This window comes from Amyelois transitella, chromosome 19, assembly GCF_032362555.1.
Source record: "Amyelois transitella isolate CPQ chromosome 19, ilAmyTran1.1, whole genome shotgun sequence".
Lineage (NCBI taxonomy): Eukaryota > Metazoa > Arthropoda > Insecta > Lepidoptera > Pyralidae > Amyelois > Amyelois transitella.
Window position 1 is genome coordinate 3927652 of NC_083522.1, and position 27083 is coordinate 3954734.

The following is a 27083-nucleotide window of genomic DNA, read 5'->3' on the forward strand; positions in this document are numbered from 1 at the left end:
TTAGATCTACAAACAAATATAATTCAGTTTTCTAACATTTTACGATACATAATTTTTATAAATGTACAGGGTAAGCTCATGACGTGGAAAAAGCGGTACTAGTTTTCAACTGGCTACCGGATGTACATTGTGGTGCGATTTAATGTAAGACATGGCCGCGGGGCTAGCGCTCCGCTGATATGCTCGTCGTGGTTCAGAATGACTTACAGCTAAGTGACCGTGAGTATGGAACGACCCATCCCAATGTGCTGTCAGGTTACAAATCTACATTAGACACCAATGACTAGTATAATTTATAAAAATTTACGCTACGGTTAAGCGTAATGAATTTCAATTTTACATCAGTATGCCAGAGAATGCACATAGCGCTCCAAAATGCGCGGAGCGAGCGGTCCCATGGAAGACAAGACTCCCTACGACTCACGCATCTAAACATTTGTGCTTCTAACAATAAAGATATTGCGATTATTAATGAATAATTTTATCTTTAAAACTGAATATACACTGGTAGTATTAAATTAGCCATATCTACTATACTGACACGTTAAAACATCAGTACAAAGAGAATATATCTTACGCTATGATTCATTAAAATCTATAAATAAATTCCACACAGACAAAAATTTAACACATGATATTGATGTAAACGACATTGATTAATGACAGTTATTGCACGAACTATGAACGACTACTGGGTTCAGGACACTGGGGACACACAACATGTATCGGCGGACGAGGCGTCACCTGTACAATAATGTAAACATAGCGTTATACACCTGAATATCAATACCTATATGTAACATAGAAGGGAAAACGTCGATACTCCACACACATGAAGGAATGAACCAACGTGCATGTGCTCGACACCGGCGAAACGGCACACGTCATACAGGTATTACTTGCAAAAGTCAATTCCCAAAGACACAAATATTGGATTTGATATTAGTTTGTTAATGAAATAAGTGGAATTAGTAGACATGGATTTGTAACCAATATTGGCTTCCGATAGTAACTGACCAGTCATTGAAATAATTATTAGAATTAATTATAAGAAATCTATTCCACTAAAAAATAGACCCCAAAGGCCTTTGCCACATTGTGTGGAATTTTGTAATTATGTTTGCAAACACTGTAGAAATTGGCCAGTGAACCGCTTCCGTCCGTTGCACTTAATACACAAACTTCACAACACATTTCACAAAGTCACAAATAGAAAAGGCAGTTCAAGAAGTTAATAACACGAGATTAACATTACAAAAGTTAGTGAAAAATTGTCAAGTCGGTATTTGATTTGTGTTTTAGTATGAATGAAATAGGCACTTGAAGTGAGAACCATCGCCGGCCGAGGGGCGGACGAAGATGAAATAAAATATTTTATAAAAAAAATATAAATTCATTGATAACATCGTCAGCCAGTAACGAAGGAATGTATTAGCTACGCTTTTAAACTCAAATCTGCCAGTAAAAAACGAAAGCAGCGAAGCGAGGGCCGAAACTCAAACGTCGTCTACGTACCACAACGGTAAATGACACGGGAACTCGTAGACCAATATTCAACAATTAAATAATATTAGTAACGTATATATTAGTAGGTTCAAATAAATTAAAACATCTTCTATGGCAGCTGAAATAAATTTGTACAATTTTGTACATGGCGTCAAATAACGATACCTCACCCTCAGGATTTGACTATATTCCATTAAAATTCCCTAATCTACTAATATTTAAATTACAATAAGAAATGACAAAAACTAACTACTACATAGTAAATAGACTTAAATATTTAGCGCTACACATGATATTTTACGCATTCACCTACTTTGGCTGGAGTCACAAATAATGGTTGTAGAATTTTCTAATTCAAATAATACTGGGATCTTACCTGAGGGCCGAGCTAGCGAACTCTTGGGCCCAAGAGGTGCTCTAGTGCAAGACTACCACTCGCTACCTCAAATAAAACTGTTTGTTTACTCGGTTATGCGGTACAGATTAAAATAACACTTATAATTTGTTCATTGGATTCATATGTTCAATAAATCAATACAAACTTCAACACACTCAGATCTAATATGTAAAATTGTTACAGAGCAAACAAAACAATAGGAACTCTCTACAACAGAAGCATTTAATAGTAAAATAATTAATATATAACACAAAAATAATTCTTCTTCATAACAAAATCACTAAGAAACATTCATGTCATAAATTAAAATTCAGAAACTCAAGTATATATAAATAAATAGGTATTCACTATAACAACGACATACGAATGTTTCCCGACTTGTGTCTCTCATACAATATGCCTGACATTTGTTAATTCGCGATGTTCTGTTACTATCAATTTAATTTGGCATTAATCAAACTGTTCTACATATAGCATCTCCATATACATACATCGTTATTAAACTCGTTAAAATAAATAAATTAAAATAAGGTTGTGAATAGATTTTATCTAATCACGAAAATAAAAACTCTACTTTTACCTTACAAGGTATATAAATCTTTTGTATAATCTGAAAGCCTGTGTCCGTGAATTATCTTAGTTCATAGAAATGGCGATAGTTTTTGAGAACGTCTCGGAACGTGCGAGCGCCGAACACTATTGCATTGTGACATTTACTTAACATCTTTTAGTTAAAATTTAAGACTAATGCCTTCACCCAATTCTCGTTTGTCATCAGATATTGTGTTACAATTTTAAGGCAGTAGAAAACAAAACTGGACGCCGCTAAAATTGGTACAATGCGAGATCAAATTAAAAAAGCACATTTCTTTTGAGCGCTTTTGTAAGCTTGACAAATTATTCGGTGCACGGGTACTTAACAATTACGTCATATATGGCACGTCATGTGAGCTGAGTTACGTCCGTTTTGTTTCCTCGCCACTTCTTTCGGTCCTTATATTTACATAGCTACTAAGGCATTTCTCTATCTAAAATAAGCGTATTTTCGTTCCAATGCAATAATATTGAGCGCTCGATGGCATTCCCGCCTTCCATTCAACGCGTAATCTGATCAATTATTCTAATTATGTGAAAAATAATTATCAACATGGCACTGCTTTAGCCAATACATACGATACAATATATCGTAGCGATCTTGTTTAGACTAAGTAACATATCATATATACGCCAGTATATTTAGGTGTTTTTTGTGCGACAAATTATCTCTTTGGATCTTGAAAGTACGACATCTTGACGCGATAAATTATACAGATTTTCATTGTTAAAATAAGCTACAATATATAGTATCGTAAGTAATAGGCATAGAACTGAGAATCCAATCACACTACGCAAGTTTGTATTCAGTCAAACATTAGTAGCTGTTAATTTAGCATAATTAGCGACTTGGTAAGCGCTTGAGCACAAAACAGACTGGTCGAATGAGAGATTATGCTGTATTGTCATACTCCCGCAAATAACATCATATTGGTATTTTTAAAAAGATTTTTTTGGTAAAGAAAGATATATTTTTAATACAATTTATTAAATTTTTCATTTATGCATTACTATACGGACGTAGTGTAAAGCACTCTTCATTCAGAATGTCGAAAATAGTAAATTCATGACAATAGACAATGAATTTACTAGATTTGCTATATTTCCATTTATTTTTGTAACAACTGAAAGCATTAATTCATCCATCAGTTTAAATTAAATGATAATTCAATCATGATGAGAAAATAAACCTAAATTTATTTAAAAGACCATCCTCCTCCATTATGTTATCTTTTTTTCAATGAGATGCATATCATCATCACAAACAATGTCAACGCGCGAGTAACAAAAAAAAAAAACAAATTTTTATTTACGCGGGTATTAAAAAAAAAACACAGCACAATCCCCACCACCGACGGAACAAAACATAGATTACGTGGTGCGGAAGGGGTTCAGTTACTGTTGGGGCGCGATGCGTGTTCATCGCACGTCTGTCAGGTTGCTCTTATCGCCGAACAGCTTCACGAGTTGCTCCTCGTAATCATCGATGTTGCGTTTCATGATCTCCATGCACGGCCCGAGGAGACGCTCGAAGGTTTCCACGTCCAGGACTGGAAGGAAATAACATTCACATATCACGTACGGTGAGCTAAAAAAACATCGCGAGAAAACCTGCACATTCACGCAACTGGATGTGTAACCATGATCGATACAATATGGGTAGGTTTACCTGCAAAGGTTGCGGAGGTCAAACGAGAGTCACTTCGTGTAAAATCCTGACTCACCCAATCCAGGTGTCATGGTCAAAGGCATACCCTAGGCTCCTCTCCAGAGTGGTGAGGATGCAACTGCGACTAAAAGCCAGGAGGAAGAAGACATAATTCACGATCATACATACATATGATAAAATCTGTATCTCTTGCGGGTTGTAGGTAATAGGAATCTCAAGCCCATCATTAAGCCATCCATTAAAATTGAATAAAACTGAAAAAATTATGTAGGATAGATACTAACGATAATTTTTAATATTACGATTAACATAGGTATAAAAATGTCAAAAACACAGTCATCTGAAAAAGTTAATTTAAGAATATTATTTTAAAAATTTCTATGCCAAGAAATAAAAGTTGTAGAAATCAATAAAATCTCAAAAAACTTCATGTAATGACTTTATAATCTTGTTGTGCTTATGTATTATTTTAAGTGTTATACAAGAACTGTTATGGAACAATAAGATAGTGTATGTCTTATCAGGTATATTATCTTTAATCTAAACAGCACTTAGCTCAGAAAAATAAGAAACTTGCATAGAAGTATAGTGTGGCCAAATATACATTTATTTCAAACTTTTCTTAAATATAGGATAGATGGACGAGATTATATAATCTGTTTTTAAGATAAAGAACTGTGTGGACATTAACAAACACAAGAAATAATTATCACAAATTAATACTGGCAACCTGTCACGATTTGAATCTCAATTTTCCATAGGTACAGCTGAATGTTGCCTTTCTGTCTTTTCGAGACTCTGTCTTCCCCGCAAGGGATATAGACGTGACTATATGTATGTTAATTGCAACCACAAATTTACAAGCACTTATCACTTCTACAGTCTCATATTATTTCTATATCTATGTGAAATAGGATTAGTTTAAGAGTATTCTTAGTATGAAAATGCGAGACACTTACATGCCACCTTGGTGGGACCGACAGCGTAAGCGGAGGCGGCGCGAGGCTTGTGGGTGACCAGAGCCAACTCGCCGAAATATCCACCTTTGCCTAATAACAAAATATTTAAATTTTAACACCAATTACAATAGTAATGACTGTAAAATAAAGCAAAAACAGCAGTCTGAAATAGTGACAATTCAAGTCTTACTTAGAGAAGAATGTCTAGGTCAAAGGTCTGGGAGAGAAGAACAACTATTTCGCTAGTAATTAACTAGCGATTAAAGAGCAAGGAAGTCAAATAAAGATAGTTTACGTTGTAAAGCGATACAAGATAACTTTATTTTTGATTATTTCCCTCACTTAACACAACACTTGTGTGACGTCAATAAGTGTTACCTTGTATCCAATTTTGAAAATAAATGTATTCTATTCTTATCTATTTCTGTTTGACGGAACCCTCCCCTATGACTGCCTCTGTGGCTCAGAGGTAGTACGCTTGTCTGTGACACCGGAGATCCCGGGTTCGAATCCCGGTAAGGGCATGATGAGAAAAGAACTTTTTCTGATTGGCCTGGGTCTTGGATGTTTATCTATATAAGTATTTATTATAAAATATAGTATCGTTGAGTTTGTATCTCGTAACACAAGTCTCGAAATTACTTCGAGGCTAACTCAATCTGTGTAATTTGTCCTGTATATATTTATTTATTTACATACCCAGCCGCTTGACTTCGGTCTCGTTGCCGTCCTCGCGGCTGATGCGGATGCTGACAGAGCCTTCCTCCACGAAGTACATGCCGTCCGCGGTGTCCCCCTGCCGGATGATCAGCTCGCCGTCGTTCAGGGTGCGCGGCACGAGAGCGTCGGCCAGGTTGGAGCGCTCGTACGACTGTTGGAATAAAATTATATGGGTTTAAAAAATCGATGAATAGAAAAATTCCTCATAATAAAACGTGGTTGGTTGAATAGCGAAGACCCGCGCGAATTTAGCGTCAAGTAAAAAAGAACACAAGTTTTTTCGCTAATCACACAGGAGCTATAGTTTTTACCAGGGACGAAAGGTACGCTATGTCTTTCTTCAGACAATAAACTTAAAGAGGATTGGTTCTGTAGATAACGCGTGAAATGATAATAAACAAACAAATAAACTTACTTTTGCATTTATTATATTAGTTGGGATACAATTTTAATTATAATGTATAAATTTAAGAAATGTTGGTAGCAGATTAAACTTTCTTCTTCAATTTTATTTCGAAGTACAGTCTGTTTATAGTGGTACCATTTTGTAGATGTTTATGATCTGTGATGCGTTGCAACGTATACTCAGTATTATACCAAATCTTCCAACTTGATGATCATATAACTAACTGGGCTTATAATTAAACTTTATAATTATAGCTATTGCCCCATCATGTTGTACTTTACTTGCTAAAGGTAAAATTGAATACGAATCAGTGTTGATCCGAAACCTATTTAGGTTTTCTCGATTGAAAGTCATTATCATAAGCATTGATCCTTTGACGATATTTTTTTAAAACGTATATAATAACTAGCCTAACAGGGGTTGACCTGTTCACAAATCATTTATCACAAGATTTGACCCACTAATTAACCTCTGCTCGTTGTGGATAAAAAGATAAAAAATTAATGTATAAACTATAAAAAATAATCTACCTATAACCACCAAAGTACAAAGTATAATAATCATCACACCTTATCAAGTTCAAGTGTCGGGGCAAGACCAAGACGAGGTATTGGCGAAACATCTCTTATCTGGCAAGACTTCTTATCTATGTAAGCAGAAGACCACTTCCTTGTTTATGGGAGTTGAAAAAAGAATGTTTGTTCTCTAGATATACAATTTCTTTTTTTAAAATATGTGTAAAATAACGTCATGACAGTATATAAAGCAAAGTCGTTTCCCGCGTCTGTATGTATGAACGCTTGGATCTTAAAAACTAGATAACGGATTTCGATGCAGTATTTTTATTAGATAATTTAAGAGGAAGGTTTATGTATAAATGTTATTATGTACAAATGCTACCCGGGGAGGTCGGTACTTGTGCTTTTAATAAATAGCGGCCGATAAGGCCCGCAGTCTTTATCCTGCTGTATCTGATGTCGATTTTTCAAAAAACTTTTTTTTATTTATTTTTACAGATTATTAAAACTTACAAATACCACTATTTTTACCCTACGTAAATTAAAAGATTTAGGCGCATAAGGGATAATTCTCACAATAAAGGTAACCGACTCGCTAATGGAGTATTTCTCATTCTGGCCACTTCTCACTTGGGGTCCTTCTTGTTTAAGCTTCTATATACTGAACTTACTACTTAATGCTAAAACCGATAAATCTTATAAAGAAATTGTAAAACCTGTATGATTCTTCCTCTCCTTCATATAGTACACATCAATGTTATTTTTAGCGGAGGTGTTAGACTTTTCTATACGGCCCGTTATATGTAATCTTCTTTCTACGTCATTGGTGCAAAGTACATATAAAATAAAGAACATTGTTACTATGCGTTACGTGCGTGACGTCGCGATATGAGTAAGCTTATCACTCTCTTATCAACAGCAATTGATTCAAATACATTTGATAACACACGAAATTATACGTGATTATTGAATGTACTTATACCTTTTGTAAAATTTCTTATTAATTAGTATTGAAACATCTTCAAATACTAATTACATTAATTGGAACGATAGTACAATTTAAACACAAATGATAATTAAATTTATTTACAGTACAGAGAACATTTCAAACATTTTTCTTATAAAATCACGTGATTATCAATCGTGGAAGAATTTAATAATTTACGAGCATGAACTTAACGACTTGTATAACAGGAAATTTCCTGTACTTTGATACCAAATTGATCCAAATATAAATATTTCAACGTTAACTACATGTTACTCGTGTTTATATTATTTTTTTAATATTCGGCTCCGCGCCGTTTATTAAATAGATCTGATAAATGCAGAAGTAAACATGTATGTTAGAAGTATGCTTTATGTTGCCAAGAATATATATTACCATAATATATTAACGTCATGTCTGTACGCGTTAAAGAAAAAATAAAAGAAAATGATAACTGTATGGAATTATGATATAAAATTTCAGGAAAGAGAACTATCGAATTCCTACGTGAACGAAGCCGCGGGGCGTAGCTAGTGGGAATATTTGGGACCGGCACTCTCATTTCTTTTTTTACTACCGTGTAAAAATGACGTCACTCCCTAGCAAATTAGCGGCCTTACCGCCGACAAGATCCGGCAGCCTGTAGCCCATTGATTTTAAGTTCAGTTTGGACTTGCAATGTTTACGGGACAATGCACACGACCCACTCAGTCATGTATGAACAAGGGGGATTACTACTTCAAAGGAGATTGCAACGCACGCTCGCTTTCTTTTTAGTATTCATACAGTGCAGTACTAATATGTTGGCAGCGTTAACAATATCTTAAAGTAAGTTTAATAAAGTATTCTTAAATAAATATTTCGTAAGAAATTCTTAATACTTTCCTTTTTACTAGCTTTTTAAAGCCGATTAAAACTTTTGATTTGAAAGTGATTAGAATTTATAACTCAAGTCAATAAAGTCAAGAAGCTAAATTAGTAAAAAATTTTAAGTAGAACAATTGAAGAAATATATAATTCGTTTGATAGAGTAACGTAGGTACATATTATTAAACGCAGTAATTATATAGTTTTTAAACATTTTAAAAAGTAACTTCAATACACTAGATTGATTGATTATCTGTCTGATGTAGCGTGTTCCAAGTTGCACCCTCCGCCACTATGCTTCGTGGCTTAGGGACCGCTTCATTGATTGATTATATTCCGAGGGAAAATTATAAATCAATATAGAAATTATAGACGAGGTGAAGTCAGGGCAGATTGTTATAGTAATATAGTTGTAATTGTTTCACGTCGCGTTTAACGGAACCCCTGCTGGGCGCGCGCCTGCTGTAAATTAACAATTGATGGACGTGGGCGCTGTGGACAAAGCAAAAACCTTTAGCCACACGCTCTATGCATAAAACAAAGTTTGTACGAAAATTGCATTTTTTTTGTGTAAATTGACATGGAGCACATGCTACCGTGCGAAAAATTTTAAGGTTGGAAATTCTTCAACACCAATGCCACACAAGACGGCTAACGTTTTTAATACTTATGAAACATTACTTAGATGTTATAAGATTTGCTCTAGCTGCCTTTAGTAAATGCCTGAGAAACCTGGAATTTCATGATATTAATGTAGAGAGGGATCTGTGTCAGGCAGCGTATAATAGTATCGCTGAGGTTTCCAATGAATCTAAGACACTTGGAAAATTGAATCTTGATTAAATGTAAAAATAACTCACTCATTATATATAAGAATTAATCAGTTTTAATGATTATTAAAGTACTTCTTTAACGGGCTACAAGTATTGAAGTCTTCACCTGACAATGCACTAGGGATTAAGCTATGATGAAATTAAAAGAGAAGATCTGTGGATGTTAAATTCGAAAAGCTTCCCTAATTTTATAGGAGCAAGGACTGAAGTCTGGGTAAAGTTTAGACAGACTATCTGTTCGTACGTTTATCACGCTGTAACTTACGTGAGCGCACGCTAACATTTCATTATGAGAAAGGTTAATAGGCTACGACCCAAGGCGGAAAAACCGTGGGGCATATACCTACAAAGAGAAATTAAATTGTAATAAGCTATTTATAAGGTGTTATTAAAATTTCACCCCCCGGATGGTCTGGCCGAATATGGATCAACTTTTAGAAAATTTTATTGCAAATATCAATAATTACGTATGTTTTAAGGAGGCTCCTGCATTCCTACATTGAATTCTTAATAAAATGCTTTTAGTATTAAGTTAACATTTTATGGTAGCAGAAGCAATCTGTCGTTTCGTGTTGGAAAAATTAGGGTCATTGTAGGCTAACTTTGAAATTGTAAGTATGATAAATCACAGTCCCAACTTCATATTGTAAATGCGAAAGATAGTTTATTTGTTACCTTATCATTCACGTTATTCACGCGTTATCTTCTAAATCAATCTTCTTGAATTTTCGCGTAAATATAATAATTAATCGTCTGTAAAAGGACATTGGATAACTTTCATCCCGGTAAACGTTTTTGCCAGGATGATAACTATAGTTGGGAAACTATGATTGGAAAATTTCGGTAACTATAGGTTTCCCATGGTAGATTTACGAAAAACCTGTATTCTTTTGTAGATGGATGGATTCGTCACTAACTCATACTTGCAAATTCGCGCGGGTGAAGATGCAAGTATGAGTTAGTGAAGAATAGAAACGACGTTGTGATGATTGAAAAGTTTATCTCTGCGTTATCCTTAATTTATGTTTACGCTCAGGTAGCAGCGTAAACAATAGACAATCGCGGCTCGTTGATTGCAGGATATTTTCAGAAACGCGACACAAAAGGATAATTTCCACCGAATTGCACGTGTATGACGCGAACATTCCACATTTATTTTTAAACACGGAAAAGTATTATTCCAATAAAAAAAACCTATAATATGTACATATGTTCACGTCTATATCCCTTACGGGGTCATAGCCAACAGTTTTTATGATAGAATTGAGATTTAAATAGTGGCAGGTTGCTAGCACATCGCCTAAAAGAAGAATCCCAGCACATTACTTAGTCGCCTTTTACGACATCCATAGAAAAGAGATACGAGTTGTCCTATTTTTTTATCTATTGGTGCAGGGAACCACACAGCAAAAACAGTAAATTATCATTTAAAACTTAACTTGATGTCTAGTGTTGCTATAGTTATAGCCAGTATTTGGTCATGTGTTGCTTCATCAGCAACAAGAGGGACTGTGTGCTGTTCCTACAGACGATGTCTCATCTTTTCGAAATCACAACAAAATGGCGGCAAGAGGATCTAAAGGAGGCAAACAGTCTCTTTTTGGACAACAACAATAAGAGAAAAAATTCGCTTTTCAAGTACGACTCGAAAAAAGTTCTCATCAAGTTATAAAATGGCAAAATGTCAGTGAATAAAATATACACTATCAGTCTGATGGTAAGTGGTTACCGTAAAGATCAGTCAATTATTAACAGTAGGTACTTATATTACAGTCACCCAAGCAACTAAAATGCTTCAGACGTGCAGCCTAGATTATACAAGTTTATTTATAACTTCGAAAGTTGTCATTAGAACACAACTTTCAAGCATTTCAACGTATTAATCGTTTACCTTTACCATGTACACATAAACAAGTATTGACCTAGTTATTTATAGTGTTAGATGTGTGTACACAGGTAATTTGTCGAGGTTTTATTACACGTTGATGACGGGATGTGGATTCACAATCCTACACGCATCGTATGTAATAACTACGTCCACGTACGTAGGTAGACAAATAAACATATATATATATACACACACATACATACATATGGTCACGTCTATGTCCCTTACGGGGTAGACAGAGCCAACAGACTTGAAAAGACTGAATGGCCACGTTCAGCTATTTGGCTTAATGATAGGATTGAGATTCAAATAGTGACAGGTTGCTAGCCCATCGCCTAAAAGAGGAATCCCGAGTTTATAAGCCTATCCCTTAGTCGCCTTTTACGACATCCGTGGGAAAGAGATGGAGTGGTTCTATTCTTTTTTGTAATGGTGCCGGGAACCACACGGCACTATATATGTTTATTTGTCTACCTATATATATATATGTTTATTTGTCTACCTATATATATATGTGTTTGTTGTTGTTTATTTATATATAATATTTACATATATAATAAACAACAACAAACATATAAAGGTAGACAAATGTTTATTTGTCTAGCTTTATCTTTCAAAATGACAAATAATGTTCATAGAAAATTTTCTAAAGGCATTTAAGAGCTCGCCTAAATTCTAAGGTGTCACTTAAGCAGTGATGAAAAATAAATTTTACTAAGGCACTCCTTAAATGCTGCTCACGTGTCATTTAAAACGCGAGCATGAATCTTTTGGGCGTGGTCTAGGAGACGGTAGTAGAAAAGTTAATTTCAGACTAACCCAATCTGTGATTCAAAACATCATACGAATTACTCTGATACAGTTTACAAGATTTGCACCAGTGGTGTGATATACGTACATATAACAGGCGAAGTTTATACACAAAGCGAGAGATGGTTTGCCTTAACACAACACTGTTATCTAGTGCCTACATCTACGACCAACAGTTAAATACTGGGATGTTTTTAAACCATTGTCGTGATATCTTCAAGGCTGCCCTATTGTTTGGTGAAAGACCCATCATATCTTTTAAAAATAACTATGTTACTGCGTTCATCTTTCAGCTGTATTCTCAAACAGTACTAAACGAATTCGGATGTATGACAGATAAATCTAACGGCTAAAATAGATTTTATGTGAATAATAAAAAATATTACGTGTGGTTCCCGGCACCATTACAAAAAAGAATAGGACCACTCCATCTCTTTCCCACGGATGTCGTAAAAGGCGACTAAGGGATAGGCTTACCTATAAACTTGGGATTCTTCTTTTAGGCGATGGGCTAGCAACCTGTCACTATTTGAATCTCAATTCTATCTTAAAGCCAAATAGCTGAGCGTGGCCTATCAGTCTTTTCAAGACTGGTGGCTCTGTCTACCCCGCTAGGGATATAGACGTGATCATATGTATGTATGTATGTATTACAGAAAGAAATTAAATTTATTTGGAGCGTCGGTGGTCGAATCGGTAAGTTAATAAAACGTGATGCAGATAAAGTCACAGGTACAAATCCAACCCCGGTCATGTAGCAACGACTATTTAGATACCCATTGCAAAGGTAGTGGAGGTCAGATGAGTTGCTTATATAAAAACTGACTAACTCAATCCAGCTGCTCACCAAAATCCCGGGACTAAAGCCATCAGGAAGAAGACTGGAATAAAAAGACATACATACATATAATCACGTCTATATCCCTTGCGGGGTAGACAGAGCCAACAGTCCTGAGCGGACTGATAGGCCACGTTCAGCTATTTGGCTTTAAGATAGAATTGAGATTCGAATAGTAACTAGTTGCTGGCCTATCGCCTATAAAAAGAATCTCAAGTTTGTAAGCCTATCCCTTAGTCGCCTTTTACGACGTCCATGGGAAAGAGATGGAGTGGTCCTATTCTTTTTTGTATTGGTGCCGGGAATAAAAAGACATTAACATATATATTACCTGTAGAGCCTTCAGCATCGGCACGTTGTCCAGAAGCGCCTCGTACAGCTTGCGCTTCTTGAAGGCGCTCTTGAGCAGGATGCGGCGGAACGTGTGGCGGTCCATGGCCCACAGCGCGCCCGGCGTCTGCGCGCGCACCGACGCCGCCCGCGGCATGTTGTACATGAGCGCCAGCTCGCCGAACGACCCCGACCCCTCGTACGTGTGCACCACCTGATAGGGATCAACATGTTTTTTCTTGAGTGGAATATTTATTTATCTGAAATTACGGGTCCGCTGTGGTAACGTACGAATATATTAAAAAATATAAAGAAGCCGCCTTCAATAGAACAAGGTGGTGGTGGAATTGGCAGTGGACGTAATACAACACCAAATTATCGTGATACCAATATTATTACGGAAGTACCTATTTTATAAATAAGTACCTGGGTGACCTAGCGGTGCTTGGTGTATGTCAGAATAAATATAAAAATAAGTTAAATCAGAATAAGATCGTGGCAAGTGGAAAGAGATAGTCTCTGCCTCCTACCCTGCCCCTCCGAGAAAGAGGCGTGATTTTATGTATGTATGTATGTAAATCTGAATTTGAAGACTCGAGTATATGACCAATGTGTTCTCCCAGTTATGACCTACGGTTGCGAGACGTGGACTCTTACTGTCGGGACCGTTCACCGCCTAAAAGTGGCTCAGAGGGCCATGGAACGCTCAATGCTTGGAGTCTCTCTGCGGGACAAGATCAGAAACGACATTATACGCCAGCGCACAAAAGTCACTGATATAAGTGTGCGAATAGCGCGTCTGAAGTGGCAATGGGCGGGACATATCTGCCGCAGAGAAGATGACAGATGGAGTAAAAAGGTTCTATTCTGGCGACCCCGTACAGGAAAACGAAGTGTGGGTAAACCAGCTGCCAGATGGTCGGACGATATCAAAAAGACGGCAGGGCCGACCTGGACCAGGATCGCCGCATTAAGATCAAAGTGGAAATCCATTGAAGAGGCATACGTTCAGCAGTGGACAAAAATATGCTGAGAAGAAGAAGAAGAAGAAGAAGAAGATGTATGTAAATCAAAATAGTTAATTTCGTTTCCACCACTCAAACATCATAAAAACCAGAATGTTCCGACTTACCTTCTCCACGCGGTCCTCGCCGGTGACGAGCACGTCAAACACGCCGTTCTCGATGACGTAGAAGTTGTCGCCGTCGTCGCCTTGCCGGATCACGTACTCGCCGGGCTCCGTGCGCTTCTCGAACATCGCGTCGAGCACCTGATACAAAATATTCCCATTATTATCAAAAACTTACTACTCTTTCGGTTAGGGAAAACATCGTGTGGAAACCAGCATATTTAGGCAACTGAATGTGTAATCATGATCCTAAAAGGGTTGTTAGGTTAGATGTGATGTCGCTTCGTGTAAAAACCTGGCGGTCATGTCGGATCATGATCAAAAGGCGCACCACGGGCTCTTGTCCAGAAACGCGAGGAGAAATAAGGGATGATGAATATCCTAATATTTTTGCCGTGGTCAAGTATTGCGATCTCGCCTGGGTATATTTAGGTCTGGTGTTTACAGAGCTAAAATACACACTTTTTATAATTTTAAAACCAAGAAAACTTTCTATCCTCCTCGCTTTTTAAGAAAATATCTCTTTTCTAATCTATATATACGGACAATTGTATAATAATAAAAACACAAGATAATAGGCTCACTAAATTCAGAATGCGATAACTAATGATAGACAAAATGATTTGTTGGACTCCGGTTAAAACAGATCGCAGAAAATGTCATCAACAAATGACCGATGATTAAAGGGGGCGCAAAAAATAGAAACTATTAATCCATTCTTGAAATGGCATTCCCACAGATAAGACACAGCTGTTAAGTTGTATTTAACCTGCGTCGGGATTGTGGTTCACCTCGGTGAGATCGATTCATGGCCGCATTGTGTGCGAAGTACATGTCTAGTACTAACTACTGCGTTAGCAAGTAGCGCTGGCGGACTATCAATAGTATGGCTATCGATAGTTTTTATCGAAAAATGCCATACTATCGATAGCTATTTTGGAGCAATACTATTGATAGTGATATAGATATATATCAATAGTATCATTACAAAACCATAAAATAAAATAATCTTCTATAAGAAGACGTAAAGTTAGTAACTGTGTTTTGTTTTTGTAAGGATTAATCTTTGTTTATATTGAACTGTTTATGAAAATTCTTTCACCTTTAAAAAAGTACATTATCTGTGAGTCTTATAGGCTATATGTACCACGAGCTAAGCGGCTATAGACATATTTATACTTAAACTATCGCTGATATCGAAACACTACGGATAGTTTACTATCGAGCGGGAACACTATTAGCAAGTATGTGATCAAGCTTGTGATGCCAAACTTTCGTTTTCAATCCAAGAAAGGGCAAAAGTGCAACTGACTATAGATAATAAAAAATACAGTTAATCAGCTCAGTTGAGGTTAACGATACACCTATTTATAGAACATGATTTTTATTAGATAAATTAGCAGAGTATATTTGGAATTGCAAAGTCGGAAGTATCCCATCTATATACGCAAGCTCAAACCTTATTTTTCTTTCGATAAAAATTGCTTTGGTAAAAAGGCAGGCTATTTTAGTCGCCTATCGTACCGCAGAAATATTCAAAACATTCACTCAAAACAAATCTCAGTTTATGAACCTTTGTTAAAAATATTGTTAAGCCCATACTTTGCTGATATGTTAATGGCTAACGCTTGTGTCGGAATTTCTTCAACCTGCCATAAGACATCTGATAAGCTTAACAAACATGTCGTCTTGCTACACCAACCGCTTAACATGCCTTTCTTACGAACGGTATCAAGATGGGAGAATGATGTGATGAAAATTCCCAAGGCAGTTTGGATTGAGGCAGGCGGGAGAAACCGTTGCTATTTATCACAGAATGACTCCCCGATTCTCAGTAAGCCTGAGACTATGTCAGTAAGACTAAGAGAGTTGCATGAAAATATTGATGAAAAAAAATAATTGTGCAGCGATCGTGGCAAGTGGAAATATGTAGTCTCTGCCAACTCCAGCCCGCATAGCATGACACGCGCGACGCAGTTTTTATCGCGCAAAAAACCATCGCTATTTTGCTTTTTATTAGGAGGTGAAACGGTACACGCGCGCAATTCTACGGGGGCAGGAAAGGGGCGTGATTAGATGTTATTTATGTATCCATAACGGACTCCGAACATTAGGGTCAACAGCTACTGAGAAAGCAATCGGGCATACAACTTGTTGGATGACAGGGCTAAAGATGAATACATGGTATGTTTATCCTACCATCCAGCTCAAAGTATTGAATATAATCGCATTCAGATGGAAAAACATGTTGGGAAAGTCTTATTTGAAATTGTAATCCTTGCGACTGTATGGTTTGAATAAATATACTGACATTACCACATATGGATGCCGATTTTTAATCAACCAAATAAAACACATTATAGACTCTGTAAGTCCTACAAATGTTAGATTACCTAAATGTAATTCGGTATTTTCCTCTTACTCAACTGTATTGAAATTTAGAGCAATGAAACGACTTGGACATGGAAGGGATAACAGTTCGGGCCTAAATAGGTCACAGAATTTTACTTTCACGTCCATAGTCAGGTGACGTGCTCGGCATATGTAATTTTCCTTTTATTAGTTTCGTTAAGTGACTAGGTAGGTTTGGGGCACCTTTTTACCTAGGTTTTAACACATGTATAAAATATGAATGATCTAATATTATCATTCATATTTTATACTGAATTATTTTAAGAAATATGGTATTTTTACTACCCTAAGTCACTGTTAATAAATCAACTACTAAATAGAAGTTATAATTAAATAGAAATTGGCAATTAAGGCATTTTGATACTCTATTTATATATTAAAAGATGATCGTATTTTTGGTAACAAACCGAAAGGCTGATTCGCATTAGGTCCTTTGCCGTTGACGGTTGACATGACAAGTTTATATCAAATGTGTCCGAAACTGTTAAAATTCGCGATCGGCAATCGCAATGTCGTCACAATACGATACGTTTGCGACAACGTAAACACCGACGTCTGCCTGCTTATCATAATATTCAATTGTCAAGCATCAAGATAATTCAAGGACAAGGGCAATTTTCACTAGCCATGTTTGCTCTGCAACACGAATATACCTATAAGAAATAGGCTATTTGACAAAGTTCTAAAAACTATCTTAGGGTATTTATTTGTTTATAAGGAGCCCTACAAAAATACTTTGCTGAATTTATTACAGCTATTTTATTAAAAAATCGAAAAAGTAAATGAAATATTCAAATATGCCGCCAAAACGCGACTTTTAGCAATATGGCGGCCATGGCATGCAGTGACGTAAATTTCGTGTAAATATCATACAAAGCTTGTTGGTGTTTCGAAAAGTTTTGATTTTCTCTTGTTTTATTTAACTTGTGCCACGTCATATGTCTGAAAATTATTAAAATGAGTTCCTATAAATGTTGTGCAGTGCCTCAATGCACTAATACAATAATAAAATCTCCTATGAAACTGTTTTTTTCTATGCCGATGGATTTGAATATTCGCAAGAAGTGGTTTCAGATCATGATCTAAGATCAGTGGTTACCAAGATATACTTACATTGATGTTTTCACATTCCTCAGTTCGTATCTCAGCATAGAAATCTGGATTGTCTTTGAAGAAGACAATCCAGATTTCTTCTTCCAACCATTATTGCGTCCACTTTTGGTAGGTTTCGACTGTCAGCTTTCGCGGAATTGGTTTTCATTATTAAATACCTATGTTATCTGAGTAATCCTGAGCGATCAGACACTTATAAAATCTTGAAAAATAATAGCGAACACTAAGGAACGGTACGATCCACAGTCTGTTTATGGATAATTGACGTCATAATAGAAATAGCCAATCACGTTCGTTTTTAGTCACGTGACAGCTGCATATAAAAACCTAATTTTCTGAGACGGATTTTGTTTAAATAATGCAATATTTTTATCTCGCGTTATTACAAATCGCTCCAAAAAAATAATATTAAGACTGATGACATAAAAGAAATGTATATTTTTAATACAGTCAAATAGCCTATTGGACCATGTTACACTATGGTAATACGGAATAGAAGCAAGTACTTAGACATTTTGGAGTAACTTATATTATGAAGTTACCTACTTATATATAAGGATCTTCAAAATTAACGTAACAGACTCGATTAAAGAACTACCAGATTCGTCGCCTAAAATCTGCAACACCAGTTTTTGTGGCGAGGGTTGAGAGGGAAGAACACGGCGGAGTTCAACTAAGATTCTGTTGGACTCAGTACAACGGCTTAGGCTCTTCATAATACAACGAAACGCCCTCAGCATTGATTCGAAGACGCAATTTCATAAAATATATTTATACATTGTATAGGTACCTTATAACGCTTTGTGTTCCATAGAAAATAGTAGTTGCCTGTGAAACGAGACGTAGGCATTACGTGGGGCAATAAAATAATTCTTTTACAGAACAATCCTTGCTTCAATTTCATGACGACATCACGTAAGGATTATTATCGACTCCCTGTTATTATCATTTCAGACAAGTTATTTCTTTGAAAAGTATTAACCCCCCGATGGAAGAATAGGAGTTTTAAAAGTTGGACGTGTCTGTCTGTCTATCTGTGGCATCAGAGCTCATAAACGGATGGAGTGGTTTCAATTAAGTTTATTTTTTGATCAAAGATAATTTACGTGCGAGCGTTCTTAGACATGTTTGATCAAAATCGGTTGAGCCGTTGAAAGTTGTGGGAGTTTAAAGTGGTAAAGGAAGACCGAATGTCGGCGAATATACTCGAGTGAAAGCGCACTGACAGAATATTAATGATTGAATCGAGTGTTCTTAGCGTAACCCCGGGTGCAAAAAAGAGATGTGTTATAAGAAAAATTGGTGCCGGGGGCTTATTTCTTTAAATTTTTTTTAAGGAAAGTTATATTTTCTGTACTCTCTATACTTTGCGGTGTTGTAGTAGGTAGTAGTCATTGTATGGTCGAGGATAATAACTGAGACTTGATAAATTAGGTAAGAAACGATTACTTCAACTATTATAGGAGTTCTATTCATTTCTATAGAATTTTCAATACACGCGTCAGACTATTCTTAGACGTGACGTAGGTCTACGAGATGTTATCTCAAGTTTTTTCGGGAAATGTTTGAATTATTCACAATGATTTGTGGTAATGGTGAGTATCTGAGTTCAATGTTGTAGTAAGCGCAGGAATCATCTTCACTAGGATCTAACGACAAAGCAAATCTAGGAGGCGGAAGATAAGAAGTTTTTTTATAGATACATAAGTAGTCTATATCCCTTGCGGGGGTAGGTTGTATGGCCATATTCAGCTGTTTGGCTTAATGATAGAATTGAGATTCAAATAGCCAACGCCCAAAAAGAGTATCCCAAGTTAACAAGCCTATCCTTCGCCTTTTACGACATCCATGGGAAACAGATGGGCCGGGAATATAATTTAATAAAATTAAATTAATACACTAGCAGCTTAAAGCTGATGCGAGTATATCGCTGCACTTATGTTTTTAAAAGTTTGTCCAGTTGATTTTTAAAGTGATTACACTTGTAGCACTTATCACTGTCTTGGGTAAAGAGTTCTACATTTGCACGACACGATTAGGCAAAAAGTGAGTTTTGGGGTAACTAATGCACCGAGCCTTAGTAAGTTTCTTGGACTATCCTCCTAGTTGTTTGTTCTGGTTAACATTACATATGTCCTTAACGTAAATTTGCTTGAGGTAAGCCGAAGTGATAGAAAGAGGGACAAGATAAGAAATAGAAACTTCAGGAAACACAACGCGTAAAGTTCCCTTGACAAGGTTGTGGAGAACAGACGGGAGCCGCTTCATGTTAAAAACTTGACTCACACAAACCACGGACATCAGGACCACGGTTAAAGACTCACTCCAGGCTCCTCTCCCGAAAGGATATAACCGGGACTATCGCCAGGGCGAAGAGATACCCTCACCTTTCTGGAGAATTCAGTAAGGTAAGAATGTAACCCAGACTAACGCCAGGAGTAAAACAGAGAGTTATGGTTTTTTAACGTTCGTGTATTTATAATACACCCCAGATGTAGTAAGTTGGTGACTTATTCTCAGTTAAAGTCCTATGGACTCTTCAGCACATACCTGCTGCATTTGTTGGGCATCCAGCGAACGGAAGAGCAGGATTCCTCGCACCGCCTCCGCCAGGCGCGACCGCTGTGCGTCAGTTTTTGGGAACACGGCGGCCGCCCCCTCGTCGGAGTCATCTTCTTCAGGGTCATATGTCTCCGCGAACACGGACTTGCGTCGGTTGTTGAAGCGCGCCACAGGCGGCTCTGTCAATGAAAAACCGAACAGTAAAGCAAACTGAAAATATACTGATATTGCGACCATGATATAACTAGCAGACGCAGCGCTCTAAAGGATTATGGTATTGCTTATATGGCCACATGTGTACGTCCTATCCGCTAGTTATATCAAACCTTTCTGTATAGTGAATGGAAATTTGTTGTTTAAGTGGTAGGTACTTCAAACTTTGTTAAAGTGCATTCAGGCGCACACTGTGATTGAAAATCCATTCACATTTTCACTCAGCAATATTCTTATGGAAAACAATTTTACCTATTATTTTTAGTTACAGATAAGGATACGCTACAATTATATTTTACAAGTTTAACGATAATTATTATCACCTAAAAACGGACTAATTAGTACAAATTGGGTTTTTAGTGTTAATGACAAAAACGTATGTAACTCTTATATACAATAATATACATACAATATTATAATATATTACCAGCTGAAAAAATAAAAACATTAAGTTATCTAATAAGAAGTTTGTTTAATGAATCACTAAAAAAATTCGGGAAACAATTGTCTAAATAACAGTGAAAACTGTATCAAAATCCATTCTTCCCCAATGTTTCCCATTTCTACCTATCAATTTTTTTTTAAAGTTTAAAATCACACATTTTGATCAGCAGATCATATTAAAATTAGAAAGCTTAGAACGGAGGCAGAACAGAGAGACTTTGTTCAATAATTAATTAGTAGTGACACTGATGATAGGATAAAATAAACGTCTGTTTTATAAGTATCAATACTTTTAATGTTTATTTCATATGAAGAATTAATATGACGAACTTGGATGGAAACAATATTCTAACAGGAAAACAGACAGACTTATAAACTTCAAATTCTTATTTTAGGTGATAGACGAGAAAAAAACATATCCTATCTGAACGGAATCTTAATTCCAACATTAAGCCATCATCTGCTTTCTATCCCTCTCTTAAGGGATAAAGTCAGATATATTGTGTGTGAAGAAGAATCTTTTTATACATAGGTATAAAAGGGTAATAAATGTTAATATATAGCTCACGGCTATGTGGAGCACGTTAACCGCCTAACAAGTTGATCAGCGATTAGATTAATAAGGAAGTTAACTACTCTTGATCGCTTTCACTACAAGCACACAAGTCTAAAAATACACAAACATTCATTGCACCTTATGCTAACGACATAAAGGTCATTGTCAAGAGAGTACAAGCGTGTAGTCACCTACACTTACGTCAGTTAGTTATAATTATGGGAAAGCTAATTGAATGACGTCAAAAAGTACTTTACCTACCTAACACAATATAAAATGTAGTACTTTCACAGCTCACGGTTGTTATCGCATTTATTTGCGTTGATTAATTATTTAAAGTAACATTTTTAATTAATATTTGGTTGCGTTTGTTTTGCTGCAAAAGCTAATTAATTAATGACGTATTCAGATTATTTTGCACTAGCTGTGCCCGCGACTTCGTCCGCGTGGAATAGTTATTTTGGGCATCATATTTATTTTTGCAAACATCCTCCTCGGCTTTATCAATTATAGCTGCTAATTGTTATGCGACTTGGCGACGACTTGGCCCACATCATTACCCGCGACGGAACGGAGACCGTATAGTGAGATGAGAGGCCTTTGCCCAGTAGTGGGATCTTACAGGCAGGCAGTCACGCGTATTAGAAAGAACGCTGGTTCGCCGTATTAAATGTTTCGCTGCAAATTGCTTATAACGACTATATCTCAAAACCTATTCGTCTGACTTATATACTGTAAATGGCAATTTTAGTCTACATGAAAAGCCAAAAGTAATAAACATATTTATTTGGATAAGGACTAATACTGAATTAAAGAAAATTGGTTTCAAAATAACTTATGTTACTTCACATCTTTAGTACATTGTTTTACAATATCTTTGTTGGTTTGCGCAGCGTTCGCGTGGAAAGCTCGCAGATGGCCGACTCATTCAACTTTCACCTGCATTGTTGACGTTTCCCGTAGGAAATCCGGGATAAAATGTAGCCTATAGCCTTCCTCGATAAATAGACTATCTAACAGTGAAAGAATTATTCAAATCGGTTCAGTAGTTTCTGAGATTAGCGCGTTTAAACAAACAAACAAACAAACAAAACAAACTCTTCAGCTTTATAATATTAGTATAGATACACAAAATACAAATACCTACCTAATATGAATTAAATGCAAATTTTAGTGTTATTTCTAGTATGTTAGCGATTAACTAAAATATTTTATATTTTAATTTAAAGGTAAAATGCGCCGTTGATCTTTTATTTAGGCACCCTACATACTCCTCCTCCTGGCGTTTTTGTCATCCCTAGGGAATATGATCAGGAAGTATTCCAGCAAATGAATGTATCAGATGATTAATTACAAACACTTTACTTTCTTTTGAAACATACAATATGATTAATTAAAAATGAATAGTTATAAATATAAGATGTGCTCCCGAGGGCCGTGGGTGACCCAAAAATACGTATATTTAACACTATTGAAAGGAACGAATAGCAATGTTACATAGTAGCCAAGCAAATAATATTACCTAATATTCTCATAGTCGTGCGTCGCTAAATAGTGTCTTTCGTAAATAAACACAAATCTCTGCTACCCAAGTTCGTGACAAATTATTTTTCGCATCTGCTATAATTACGACACTAGCCCTTCAATGCTGTGTAATGGCTTCCATTATAAGACGAATAAAGAAAATTGAGATATTATGCACATAAATGAAGGTTGAATCAAACAAAAACAAATGTTTGTTCCGTTTCTTGATTTCACGGACTTCAGGAATTTCATGGACGTACCTATTCGAAATACATTGTAACTTAATGAGAGAAAGGGAGAGAGAGAGAGTATTAACATGTAGAAGATTTGTGAAGTTCTCTCGAAATTCCTAAGAGTTACCTAGGCGGCTATGTAAAAAAAAAGGATGCTACAACCCGTTATTAATTTGATTATGAAGTTATGAGACAAGTGGTCTCAAACAGGCAAACAGTCACACCATTTTATGAAAGAAACAAATATATATTAAAAATATATAGTAGATAAAAAAACAATAATACAAAGTACCAATTTTTGTTTATAAAATGTGAAATTTAATAATTAGGTGAGAATTTATAGAAAGACAAGACAAGACAGATTATTTGCAAAGTGTCTCAAAAATTTTTTGAACTGTATTCAACATACTAAGCACACATAATATCAACAAGTGGAAATAAAGGTGATATCATCTGATAATCTCAACTATCAGGGTAAATTCACATTATCTATGTTCATAGCTAGTAGTTGTCTATGATATCACTAGTAAATTAATCAAGAGATTTAAGGCTAATCACATTGAAAACCAACAAAAATGTGTTTTAGCTGCCAAAGAAAAATAACAAAGGTAATTCTTAAATTGACTCATAAAGATGGTAATGAATTTTATAATGGTGTACTTGTGTGTAAGTACCTATCTTGTATAACAATGAAACAGACCATCTCTTATGCAAAAAAAACTCAAGGCCTGGTTAGCACCTGCAGCATAAATTTGTATTAGGTTTTGTCATACAATTGGCTACCATAGCATGATAACCATCTGTTTCACTTCAAAACGTTAAAGTCAGCCTCAGACATGGAAAAAATAAGCCAATCTCATCATCACAAAACTTCAAAGCATTTAAAAACAAACACACAAATGGGATCAACGTATAGTAAACTCTGTAGATTTATGCCTTCACAAACACGGTTCACTTGTTTTTGTTTAGTTAAAAGCTGAATCTCAAATTTTAACAAATTTTTGATTATTTTCATGAAATCATTGTTGAATTTCATGAAACCAAAAATTTTCTTATGCATAATATACTATTGAATTTATTAGCTTAAAAATCTCAAAACCCAACATGAAAAGGACTTGCTGGAAATTCTAATTAATTAACAACATTTTATAATAGCTTATCAATCAATCAATAATTAAATTTATATGTTTTCATGTCATTTTACATTGTAATAAATTAATTTAAACTTATATGTATTCATATTTGTCATAAAGCTACAAATTACCTAAGCAGATAACCCCCTTGAGGCTAGCATCCCCTTTAAGGAATAGAAACAAATGATATTTAAAATGAACACAGAATCCAGAATCCCTTTTTAGTAGAGAACTAAACGGTCGCTACAGACAACTCAAAAGGATGCTGGTAATTGCCCAAATAAATTGACCACTGGTAAGAGAATAAGCACCAGCTGAAGAAACTCTGCCTATTGGTTGCCTACTTGCCAGAAGGGCTTTATATTCTTTTCTCATAATTTCTTATGAGTGTATGTTTATTTCATTGAGCATGAGCATTTGTTATGTTACTATTTTTATATCTTTTGATTAATGTGTGTAAAGCAGTATGTAAATAATAATAATAGTCAAAGTCCTTCTATTTATTACTTGGCAACAGTGGACAATATTCCCCAAAACTAGTATAATACACAAATAAAGTTATATCATTGAAACTGTAATGGCAGTCTGCCAAACATCAAATGATTACTACCGCTGGCTGTAGTAAGATATTTATAAATATATTTTTTTATTCAAGCTTGTAAAATTAGCAATAAGCTGTAGAATTATTCATAAAACTATTCTAAGAAGTTCCACTATCACTACATCTAATCTAGGCTACTAGATTTGTACTAAGTATCATTTACATACTAGCAAAAAAGTAACATAATGAAAAGTATGATTTCCTATAGTGGTGTGTAGTTGATAAACCTTTTCAATCAATTTTTGGCAATCGGCTACTGCCACTTAAGATTGTTGTATACTACAGAATACAAAATGATTTATACATGTCACACACATGTTTAGTGAAACTAGGTCAACATGTTGCATGTACTTACCATGAGCTCATTATATTGTTATATTGTAATGAGTTCAATACAAACCACCTTTTTTTTTAAAGTTAAAATAATTGTTTTAAAGTTTATTGAAGTTTTTTTTTCCAGCTAATTTGATTGGCCAACAATAAATTTTAAGTGCCTTAATGAATAATTTTTTTTTTGTTTTATGTACACAACTTAATGGAAATTTATTTATATTTTTTTCTAGATAGTCATGATAGTAGTAGAAAATGCCTAAACCTATGATTACTGACCCACCTTTCTGTCGTCTTCTTTACATTCTTGTGATTGTATAATTCTTTGACTAAATAATAAGAATAAATTAGTACCTTCTTCATCCGATATTATGGACTCATCGGGCGTGCCGGCGGTAGGGCCTCTCACTATGGTGGTCGTCCTGTTGTTCTGTAACCTTGTGAAGAACTCGACCGCGTAGTTGATCACGTCCCCCGGCTGCTCCAGAAGGTAACTTATTGTGAACTCCAATAAAATCTCTCTAAGGTCATCCGGGACTTGTATGCGTCCGCCTTGAGGCCTGCTCATTTCTAACGACGTCGCCTCGGTTTTCGATTTTATTCCGTACGGAGCACGTCAAATCGACACGATATATTACAATTTCAATATCATAGCCATCGAAATTAGCTAAAGCGACACACCAACGAGCAACCTTACGATGGGAAGTAGCACTACATACAAACGTTAGTAAGAAATAAAACCACACTATTATTCTAAGAAAACTTCAAATTATAGTCTTTTCTACTTTAAATTAAATATAATGACACACTTTTTTCAAAATAATCTTCGTCCTCCAGCCTGACAAATATAAAATCTCCCTTCACTAAAGTAAAAATGGCGAATTTGGGATATTGCCCTATTTCACCGTACGTCAATCGTAATGTTGCAACATGAAAAATATATCATAGACTAAATGATATTTTTTTAATAGTCATGGTTTCTTGGTGATTTGCTAGATTGTTGCTGTCATCTTATAAATAAATATTCTGGGCTTCATTCTAGGATGCTTACGACGACGTCATATAGCAGAACCTAAAATGAACTTAAACAGCTTTTTCTTACCATGAAATCAATTATAATGCTTAACTTACTTTTGTTAACTTCTCATTAACCTCTTTATTTATTTAGGGTTCCGACCCTAATAGGTAAGAACAGGACCCTATTATTAAGTGTCCTCTGTCTGTCTGTCACCAGACTTTATCTCATTTATACAGTGATAGCTAAAAAGTTGATATTTTTTACAAGGGATTGAATTACCGATGCCGCAATAACAAAAAATACTAAAAATTTTAAAAAACAACATTAAGTCCTCGATCACGGTTACACATCCAGTTGCCTGAATGTGCAGGTTTCCTCACGATGTTTTCCCTCATCGTAAGAACATTGGTTAGTATTCAAACTTATGTACATAACTTCGAAAATAGTAATTGGTACATAGCTGAGCTGGGATTCGAACCTGTGCCTTTCTGAGCA

General features: G+C 35.6%; 1 protein-coding gene across 2 annotated transcripts; it reads right to left on the reverse strand.

Moving 5' to 3' along the window:
* On the reverse strand, positions 1-26504 carry LOC106132750 (cAMP-dependent protein kinase type II regulatory subunit). Of its 2 annotated transcripts, none has more exons than XM_060949458.1 (8): positions 25925-26504; positions 20525-20715; positions 14453-14590; positions 13322-13534; positions 5825-5996; positions 5126-5215; positions 3897-4047; positions 1-744 (listed from the first exon to the last, which is right to left on the reverse strand). In XM_060949458.1, exons 1-7 carry the CDS (start codon positions 26136-26138, stop codon positions 3917-3919), a joined length of 1149 nt encoding a protein of 382 aa, XP_060805441.1. In that variant the 5' UTR covers positions 26139-26504; the 3' UTR covers positions 1-744; positions 3897-3916. The 2 variants fall into 2 exon arrangements, with proteins under 2 accessions (XP_060805441.1, XP_060805442.1); XM_060949459.1 differs by having other exon boundaries at positions 3873-4047.
* Between the last annotated feature and the right edge of the window lie 579 nt (positions 26505-27083).

Coding starts and splice junctions, on each gene's coding strand:
- LOC106132750 (XM_060949458.1), bottom strand. CDS start 26,138: ATGAGCAGGCCTCAAGGCGGACGCATACAAGTCCCGGATGACCTTAGA. Junction 20,716..25,924: donor CATAATATCGGATGAAGAAG/GTACTAATTTAT, acceptor TTTCATTGACAG/AGCCGCCTGTGGCGCGCTTC. Junction 13,535..14,452: donor GCGAGGACCGCGTGGAGAAG/GTAAGTCGGAAC, acceptor GATCCCTATCAG/GTGGTGCACACGTACGAGGG.